At 43.6% G+C, this 10,700-nt stretch overlaps 1 protein-coding gene across 2 annotated transcripts in view; it reads right to left on the reverse strand.

The window, feature by feature from the left end:
• Positions 1 to 5,854, reverse strand: part of THEM4 (thioesterase superfamily member 4) — a 36,211-nt gene extending 30,357 nt beyond the window's left edge. For both annotated transcript variants that reach the window (XM_045546995.1, XM_045546994.1), the window contains exon 1: positions 5,733 to 5,854. In XM_045546995.1, the coding sequence (XP_045402951.1) occupies positions 5,733 to 5,813 (81 nt within the window). In that variant the 5' untranslated portion in view covers positions 5,814 to 5,854. The remainder of the gene's footprint in view (positions 1 to 5,732) is intronic.
• Positions 5,855 to 10,700: the final 4,846 nt, after the last annotated feature.

The raw sequence follows: 10,700 nt of genomic DNA on the forward strand, positions 1-10,700 counted from the left end.
GTCTTGCTTGATCTTTGGTCATACATTTATAAAGTAGGACTTGTTAAGAAAAGTGATGACTTTTTTCCTATGACTCCTTTTAAGATTAAGTTACTGAACAGAAAGAAACATGATTTATAAAGCTTGTAAATATGAATAGTTAAATATTCTCAGCACAGATTACAAGGCCCAACATATAATTAAAGATATGAATCCATCTTTGTTGTAGGATTTTCTTTTCCAATGTGCAAGATGGTACAGGATTAGTGACTAAAATCTGTGTTCATTATTCTTTAAAAGAATGCTATAAAGCTCAGTAGAGACAGTATAACTCACCTAAATTACTGAAGTCCTCTGTGTTCCCTTAGTACCTTATTATAGCACACAGTACATACATAGTTTAATTTTGCAATTTTAGTACTGTTAAATAAAATTTACAGTAGGCCATTGGTTTGGTTGGTGACTGAAACATTCACACAGGGCTCTCTGATGGACACTTAGCTTCCTCAGGGGTCAGCAGAGTTGTTGAGTCTTAATTTTTTTTAATTTTAAAGTTTTATATAAATAATAAAGAACTCCCTATTTTGTATTACATCTAATGGTTCAAGTGTTGGTCTTGGAAATCTGATGTCTTATGTAGAAGTTGGACTCTGAGAAACATTCTAGTAAAGCCGTGGTAGCATGGAGAGCCTCTAAGTCAGAGGTGCCTGGCCTTTTTGGCACCAGTGATAGGTTTCATGGAGGATAATTTTTCCACAGACTGGGGTGGGTGGGCCGGGGAGATGGGAGCCCTGAGCTTGTTTTCCGGCAACTAGAAGGTCCCATCTGGGGGTGATGGGAGATAGTGACTGATCTGACAGGAGACGGAGCTCAGGTGGTGATGTAAGTGATAAGGAGCGGCTGTAAATACAGACGACGCTTCACTCCCTTGCCCCACAGCTCACCTCCTCCTGTGCAGCCCAGTTCCTAACAGGCCAGGGTTGGGGACCACAGCCCTAAGGGACTGTGTCTGAAGTATTATTGTAGAAGCTATACCTTTTTTGTTGTGAGTAAAGCTTAAATTGCCTTTGTTGTAACTTTTCAGCCAGTGACTTTTTACTTATCTGAGCCTTTCATGCAAGTGGCAGTGAAAAGTACGTTGACTGTTCATTTTGGTGACTGTAACCAATATCATCTTGCTAAATTAACGTTTTGTACAATTACTAAATTGTACACATGTCGTTATAATACAGTACTTTTTCTAGTTCCAGTAAATTATGAAAAGGAATACTGCAAAAAAAAAAAAAGATTGAGGTGTTGCTCACTTCTAGAATTGCAAATAAAAGCCAATTAATATCTTTAAACCAAATTTGTCATAATTTTGTCTTTTGACAGTTTGGAGAATGACAAATAGGCCTGAGGATCTTCCCTGCAGAATCTCAAGGGTTTCTCTAGGGTCAGACTTTGCTCTTTTTGCATTGATCTCCCTGATTTTTTGGCTTTCAAATCCAGGGTTAGTTTGTGCTGTGAGAGAGCATATGACCTTTTGGGATTCCCAGTGGCTAATGAGTAACTGGCAAGGAAAGAAGTCATGATGAAACATAACTGGGCCCTGTAGGGAGGGTCAGACAGAAAGTGGCAGTAAATGGCAATTACTGCAGGGGGTGTGACTCTGGCTCTCAGAAATTTACAGGGATTTTATATTCTATCCTCTTTGTTTCTTTTTCTTGTGTGCTTAGGTAGGGGAAAATCATTGACTGAGTTGGTCAAGGGGATCTCAGAACCAAAGCCACAACTTGACTGGTGGGCATGAGTCAGGCACTTGAGAGCATCAGAGTGCTTGCCACACCTAACTCCTGTTAGGATAAGCTGGTCATGGAAATGGGTTAGTTGACATTTGGTCACCTACCAGCTTCAAGAAAATGTCCATGCAACGAAGAAACACTGTGAAAACATCAATGACCCAACCCTGTGGCATTTCCATCTTAGGCTTTTATCTCAGCTGAGACTCAAGATTCAATACAAAAACGGGATCCTTAATTTAGTTTTCATTTTTATAATTTTTTTTTTTTAAAGAGATAAAGGTCTCTCTATATTGCCCAGGCTAGACTCAAAAGTCCTGAGCTCAAGAGTTCCTCTTAGGGCAGGTGCAGTAGCTCACTCCTGTAATCCTAGTACTCTGGGAGACCGAGGCGGGAGGATAGCTTGAGCTCAGGAGTTCAAGACCAACCTGAGCAAGAGTGAGACCCCTGTCTCCACTAAAAATAGAAAAAATTAGCCAGGTGTGGTGGCACAGGCCTGTAGTCCCAGCTACATGGGAAGCTAGGGCAGGAGGATCGCTAGAGCCCAGGAGTTTGAGGTTGCTGTTAGCTAGGCTGACACCTCAACACTATAGCCCAGTCAACAGAGTAAGACTGTCTCAAAAAAAAAAAAGAGATCCTCTCACCTCAGCCTCCTAAGTAGCTGGGACTATAGGCACACGTCCCCCCTTCCTCAGCTTTCAGATCCTTACTTTTTAAAAAACTCAGCGGGTACACCTACCTTTTATATGTACAAGAATTAGTCCCTGGAATCTGCAAATACTTACAAAAATGGCAAAATCTTACTACTAAAGATAGTTTAGAATTATACTGGCCATTACGTGGAACTTTCTAGACAAACAACACTACACTTTAAGAAGTACATTTAAAACTGAAGGCTCCTGAATTAGGCCCTCCCACAGATGCCTACTTTTTTTTTTTTTTTTGAGATAGAGTCTCTGTTGCCCCGACTAGAGTGTCGTGGAGTCAGCTTAGCTCACAGCAAACTCAAACTCCTGGGCTCAAGCGATCCTACTGCCTCAGCCTCCGAAGTAGCTGGGACTACAGGCATGCGGCACCTTGCCCGGCTAATTTTTTCTATATATTTTTAGTTGTCCGGCTAATTTCTTTCTATTTTTTTAGTAGAGACAGGGTCTCGCTCTTGCTCAGGCTGGTCTCTCTTTGAACTCCTGAACGCAATCCCCCGCAATCCGCCTGCCTGGGCCTCCCAGAGTGCTAGGATTACAGGCATGAGTTACTGCCCCAGCCTCACAGATGCCTACTGATATGCAGAAACTTCTAAAAAAAATTAAAAGAAAATTTTATCGCTTCTTTCAAAAGACTCTTTACAAAAATGAAAAGCTTAAGTAAATAATTGATAAGAAAATTGAATCTACCAACCTTTAGGCTTTGTTACCGTCCTACTCCAAAAGTGCAAAGAATGCAAGATAAAGTGTTTTTGGCCTTCAGATCAAGCAGGTTTGCTTCTTTTTTAGAGCTATTCATGCTGAGTCTAGGCAGAGAAAATGCTTTCTTTGTCCTATTCATTAATGGGTTCCTTCCAGAATATAGTAATCTAGTTAAGAAACTATGTACTAAATTTAGAAGACCACCTATCAAACTATCAAACTAGTCTCCAAAATACACCTCTCTGGCATTTAGATGGCTATTTTGAAACTCTGATTGTCTAAACACCTTTGACCATTTTGTCTTAACTGGGCTTCCTGCCTAAACCTTTCTTTGTCTAGGCAAATAATAGTATTTAGGCCTGAAATCGAAATTCCGTGTCTTTCAGATATAAATTTTCTACCTTGTTTTACCTAAGAGTCATCCCTTCAGAAATGCAAATTTAGGATAGAAAATGTTTAGATGGCTATTAAAAATGGGATGAATAAAATGAACGGTATGGGGCTAAAACAAAGGTTAAAATTTACCAACGGCTGGATGGACCAGAGGTAACCCTTGTCGGTTCCCTAACATTACAGGACCCCAAATCAGTCCTCTATTTACCCCAGTTTAAAGAAATTTTAAAAGCTGAATTGCAGAGATTACAATGAGCAATGTAGAAAAATATACTCCTGTGAACAAAAATTAAAACATTTACTTTTTCTCCCTACCTGATCCCTCCAGAATTCATAAACTATTATATGTCTGAGTATTCTTATTTGTATGGCAACATAGTTATTTGCATAAATTCAATAAGAATATATTCTTTTTATAACAGGATACAATTGGAAATACTAATTATATTACCAAGGCTTTGACTGGGATGGCATATTTGGAAATGTACACTGAGTGAATCTGTAAGTACTGCAGGAGAAGCCTGGAGTCTGCCTGGGTTTGGCTTCCTAACCTCCAGAGGTTTTTAAAACTCCAATCAGATTCCTTATCAAAAGTTTCAGTAAAGGCCAGCTCGGTGGCTCACGCCTGTAATCTTAGCACTCCGGGAGGCCCAGGCAGGCGGATTGTGCTCAGGAGTTCAAAGAGAGACGAGCCTGAGCAAGAGCGAGACCCCATCTCTACTAAACATAGAAAGAAATTATACAGACAGCTAAAAATATATATAGAAAAATTAGCCGGGCATGGTGGCGCATGCCTGTAGTCCCAGCTACTCGGGAGGCTGAGGCAGGAGGATTGTCTGAGCCCAGTAGTCTGAGGTTGCTGTGAGCAAGCCTGACACCACGGCACTCTAGCCCGGGCAACAGAGTGAGACTCTGTCTCAAAAAAAAAAAAAAAAAAAAAAAAAAAATTTATAGGAGACCACTGGTTTGGAGTTAGTTCCTACTCTAGGCCCAACAGACCAAATCGACATGGAGTTGCTCATGCTGAAGTTCCATGCCACCAAGCCAAAACTAAGCGATCTGACTTAGAGAGAAATCAGGAGAGAGAGGTAATAGTCAAATCTCCAAATAAGCCAGTTTTAGTGGGCATGCTTTAACCTTTAGAAGGAAAGTAACTCTGAAATGACCAATCTGCTTTGTGTTGTTTCTGCTTTCTTCAGCCTTTTCTGTCTATAAAGCCAAACTCCTCTGCTCAGCTCATAAGAAGAGTCATTTCATTTTATAGAATGAGGTATTGCTGGGTTCTAGAATTGCAAATCAAAGCCAATTAAGATCTTTAAACTAAACTTGTAATTTTGTCTTTTGACACCCAATTCTCCTACACTAGATTGTAAACTCCTTGAGATAAAGGACTGTTTCTTACATTGTTGGTGCTTAATCAGTATTGAATACATCAATGAAGCAAAACACAGATAAGAACAGGCAGTATTTCTTTAATACTATGATTCAGATATTTCATTAAACACTTTCCTTGCACTATCTCATTTAATCTTATAGCAACCTTTAAAGGTGAGGAAACTGACCCAGGAGAGGTTATGATTATCGGACAAGCTGAAGCCTACCCACTTTCAGAGTTGGTTGCCATTCTCAGAATTAAGACAAGTCAGAGACAATCAGGATTAAACCACTGAAGACATAGCGCTCTTCTCCTGAGGTCTGTGGTGATTATGAGCCAGACTGCCCAGGTTCAGAGGGCAGCTCCGCAGCGTGTTTTCTGAGTGACCTTGCTTTAACCTTTCTTTATTACTCCCAGTAGTAGCAGTGTTCCTTTCCCTCAACAGAGTCAAGCATCCTTGTACGCTGCTTCACAACTGAGTCAAGTACATACACTTTTTCAAAACAGCATGTTATACACGATGGATACATAGCTTTATAGGTCAATTTAAAAATAAAGTTTAAAAAAACCGAGTCGCCTTCCCGTGCAGTTTCTGACGGGTTCAATGTCAGGACTGAAGTATTCCTGAGCCCCTGTTACTACTGGTGCCGTTCGGAGCTGACGTTAGCCTTCGTTCTGAGATCGGCTGGTTGAAGGAATGAATAAACGACGAAGGGGGCCCCTTCTCGCAGGCTGGTTTCGGACTGTGAGTCCTGCCCCGTCCCGACCCTGTCCCCGGCCCCCGGTGTGCGCACTCACCAGCGCCGGTCGTGGCTCGCAGGGCAGCGGGCCGCGCAGGGACCCCAGCGCGCGCAAGCGCTTGGCGCAGCTCCTCAGCATGGCGCCGGCGCGCGGGCTGCGGTCGGCGAACTCCGGCGGTCCGCGCGCCGCTGCTCGGTATGACCCGGGTGGGCGGAGCTAGGAGCCAGGCGGGAGGCCGCGCGCGCGCCCGAAGAGGGGCGGGCTGGGCGGGGCCTCGGGGAGGGCGGGCGCGGCTCTGAGACGAACTTGGGGTCTCAGCGTTTCCTCCCGGAGTCTCTCCGCTGCCGTTGGGCGCCCGGGCCTCTTCTGGGCCACACAAAAGCCGGCGAAGGGCGGCTGGAGCGTCCCAGTTACTACACTCGGCTCCTTGGCCCTTGAGCCCGCACGCTGAAACCGTCCATATGTAAATAATCTAGAACCACAAGGTATAAACGGTAATCAAAGTCTGAGTTTTATAAAAAAGTATAGGTATAGCCAGAAGTTAACCAGCCATCATTCCCTAACGTCCTTGCAGCTGTCATTGTTTACTGCTTAATGGCACTATCTTCCCCGACGGGCGCAAGATTAGTGACTCCTCCCCACTACCGTAGATAACATTACTGCTGTAAAGCCCAAGACTTGGGATTCTAGAGATAACATTGCTGTCCTAAATCCCAAGGACTTGTGGTTACATAGTTACTATTGCTGTTGTAAATCTTAAGACTGGTCTTTAAGGTGTTTTTCAGACTCTGCATCCAGGAGACCTGACGCCAACCAGAGCCTGGATAGGCGTGGGAACGGATCCAACAGCCCTGAAACGCCCTACTCAGGAAACCTCCCAACTCAGAGGATAATTTCTGCATCCCAACCTATGAGCTCGTCCCCTGGCAATTAGCAGACCCAATTCCTCAGCCCTTTTTGCCCGCCAAACTATCTTTAAAAACCCTTTTGTCCCAAATTTTCGGGCAGATGGATTTGAGAAATGACTCCTATCTCCTGCCTGGCGCCTTGAGAAATAAAAACTCTTTCTACGCCACAACACCTGCTGTCTTAGTATTTTGGCCTTCACTGGGCGGTGGGCAAGGGACCCGGCTCGGCTGTAACAACGCTGCTAGTGCAGTTTTCCCGGCGGTTCTTCCAGTCTGCGCACGGAGAATGCCGCGCTCCGTGTCCACAAGTAGTTATCCCTCCCGCAGAAGGCCTAAGTCCCACGGGCAGGTAGGAGCACAGACAAGGAGTGGTATAAAGTGTTTTCTTGTAGGCCATGGACAAGTCCCTGGGACCAAGCGGACAGTGTTGATTTATACAGCGCCTCTGGGTGCAAAGGGCATTTATACGATTAAAATGCTGCTTCCCCTACCTACCCCCACCCATACCCTTCCTAAGAGCGCGCTTGCGCATTAGAGGACTCTTTAGTTTTGTAAACTTGCAATTAAATTATGTTAGACACAAAGACAATTGATACTAAAAAGACAACAGGTACTTACTAATTATTTTACTACATTTGACTACTATCCGTGCTCCTGAGGTTATTTATCTCTATTTTAGTTGTATGATGGGAATACTAGGCGCATAGCTTTTTTTTTTTTTTTTTTTTTTGAGACAGAGTCTCACTCTGTTGCCCAGGCTAGAGTGCCCTGGCGTCAGCCTAGCTCACAACAACCTCAAACTCCTGGGCTCAAGCGATCCTCCTGCCTCAGCCTCCCGAGTAGCTGAGACTACAGGCATGCGCCACCATGCCCTGCTAGTTTTTTCTATATATATTTTTAGTTGTCCATATAATTTCTTTCTATTTTTAGTAGAGACAGGGTCTCACTCTTGCTCAGGGTGGTCTCGAACTCCTGACCTCGAGCAATCCACCCGCCTCGACCTCCCAGAGTGCTAAGATTACAGGTGTGAGCCACCGTGCTGGCCTAGGCGCATATCTTCTGAACTTGGAATTCATTAACATCATAGTGGTAGTGAAAGGATGATGGGTCCTGTGAGCGAATAAATCAGCTCTCTGCACTTTCTGTGCTATCTCTCTGCTCTCTCCCTCTCCGCCTAGCTAACCAGTGCCCGGCTGAGCTCTGAACATCTCAAAGGAGCCCAACACACAAAAGGAAATGTAAATTTTTAACAGTTGCTAGACCTGTTGACTTAAACTGTCTTTTTAGCATCTGCTTCTACAGCCTGGAGTAGTTCCTGAGAGTTCCTGGATGACAATCTCCAGACATCAAACACAGCCCAAAATATCTTGAAGGCAAGGTCACTTTATCCCTAAAGCAAAGTGAACAGGATGCGGCAGTTTCACACAACAGATTCCATTATCTGCTTGCAGTTAAGAAGAAAAGGAGCAGATACAGCAAGCAATTCACAACAATTAACTACTTTTCTCTTTGTCCCCATAAAAGCAGCAAGCCACTTGACCTTGCTGCTGGCATCTCCCTTCTCTTTCTTTGGAATGCCATGCTGTCTCTCTGCTCTCCCCACTTCTCTCTGTCTCTCTCTCTGTCCTTCTAAAGAATAAAATAAATTTTAGTTTTATATATCTTAATCTCTGTGTGAGAAATCTTTCTCCACCTGCACCATTGTTACAGCAAGTGTTACAGCGAAACACCAAATTCTGAGCACCGTCTACCTAATTTTTCCCATTTTTATTAAGTTGGGGTGATCCAAGCGGGAGGGGTCTCAGGTGCCCGCCAGGTAATAAGTGTAGTGTTTGCACTAGGCGTAGGATTAGTGTTATGCTGATGTGCCAGATGTTAGGTTAGTTATATGTTAATGTACTAGGTGTTAGGTTAATGTCTTGCACCAGGTAATTAGGTTTAGTGTTATGCTGATGTGCTAGATGTTAGGTTAGTCATATGCTAATGTGGGTCTTCTGTGAGGGGTGGGGGTCTCAGGTGGCTGCTGTGCTAAGTAATAGATGGGGGTTTTCCTTATCACCATGAACACCTACCAGGTTTTCCACCCTAACAGTAGCTTGAAATCAGGCTGCATGGGAGTATTCACTTCGTTGATACTGCAACTCAGGCCATCTTCCCTCCCCCTTTATTTTTAAACGTTTACCAGTATGCCACAGCCCTAGTCCATCCTGTGGTGAAGACTTATTCTAATAGGGTTACGAGAATCACTTAGCACAATATTTTTCTGCCAACACAGTTTTGTAACCATTCACATAGTAAAGGTGGGACTGGAGGAACCATAACCAGCAGAGATTTATTGGAGATAAATGAACTTGGCTTTGTGGCTTGGCTCTAAGTCCTGAGAACCCTCTTCAACTGTTTTGAATGTGTGTGTGTGTGTGTGTGTGTGTAATTAGTATCTATCAAACTCCAAGGACCTAGATGTATTGTTACAGCAAGTGTTACAGCGGGTGGTCCCGAGGACAAACCAAGCGGCACACGGAGAGTTGGAGAATCAAAGTTTATTCACCGGCGGGCTCAGAGGGGTCTCGCCACCAAATTCTGAGCCCTGTCTACCTGATTTTTCCCACTTTTATTAAGTTGGGGTGGTCTGAGGGGTGGGATCTCAGGTGGCTAACGCCTGCCAGGTAACAGGTTAGTTGATGTGTCAGGTAATAGGTTAGTATTATGTTGATGCACCAGGTAATAGGGTAGTTGATGCACCAGGTAATAGGTTTAGTGTTATGCTGATGTGGCCAGGTAATAGATTAGTTGATGGGCCAGGTAATAGGTTAGTATTATGCTGATGCGGGGCTTCCTTGAGGGGTGGGGGTCTCAGGTGGCTGCTGTGCCAAGTAATAGATGGGGGTTTTTCTTATCAGTATGAAATAGTTTGCTTTGATCCTTTTCCCATGAAATTCTCCATCAGTTTGTTGGTAGGTGAGAACACCTAAATGTAAATATATTTTAAGGCTACACTATTAACTGGGAGAAGGTGTAAGGTTCTGAGACAAAGGGTAGGAGGAGCACTTGGAATCCTAGAGCAACTGAACTGAAGATCAGGCATAAAGGAAGGATGGCTGTTGAGATTCTGTAATTCCAAAAGGTGTTATGGTCGCACACTCGAGAAATGACCACCTAAAGACCAAATTGAGCCAAACTGGGAGTCTTTATCAGCTGGCCAGCGGCTACCCTCTGCACTGCCAAAGGCAGCTACACAGAGAGGAGTAGTGCTCAATCGGAAAAGGGGAAGGGTTTTTATAGTATTTTACATTGGGGTCTTATGTGACTCTGAGTACATAAGGTGGAGTCAGTTTTGCAATAAATTCCATTACCAGGGGGCCTGGGACCAGCCCCAGACCATCTGTTTTGATTACACTCTATATGCAAGCAAGTTTACAGAAGCCGATAGCATCGGTTAAGTCAAGGAACATTTCTCAAGCGTAGTAAAACTTAACCTGTATACAACTGGAGGATTTTAAACAATCAGTTACAAGTTAATTACCTTGTTTTTCATTTTACAAAGTATATGTCCTTTCTGTACATAGGTCACGCAGCCATGAGTCATCTACAGCCACAGCCAAAATGGCTGAACGATAGCTAACTGGACAGCTATAGGCCCTAGATTTGCTGGATTTGCTGTACGGGCCGTTACCAAAGGCTGTTGTCTCATGTCTCCTCCCGTGCCCTCAACACACATACCCTTTATCTCAGTTGTCTTCTCTTCAATATAGTATTCCAGTTTCCTGGTGACAGAGATGACGTCAGATTGTCTCATTAATTTTATTTTTTGTCATAACTGATACATAGTGCTTAAATACTTGTTTAGCAGCAAAAGCCCAAAGTAGCTTTGATGTCTATGCCTTACCATGTTGTGCGTGGAGATAGAGGAACAAGCATAAAATAAACCCATAAAATCGAGATGACTTCTGTTAATGAATACAAAATAATTTATATAGATAACTTAAAATTGCATATATTTACAATTTACAATGTCGTCAGAGTTGATCAAAACCTATAAATAGGCTGGGCACAGTGGCTCACGCCTGTAATCCTAGCACTCTGGGAGGCCAAGGCGGGTGGATTGTTTGAGCAGCAG

The sequence above is a fragment of the Lemur catta genome, chromosome 3 (genome assembly GCF_020740605.2).
Source record: "Lemur catta isolate mLemCat1 chromosome 3, mLemCat1.pri, whole genome shotgun sequence".
NCBI lineage: Eukaryota > Metazoa > Chordata > Mammalia > Primates > Lemuridae > Lemur > Lemur catta.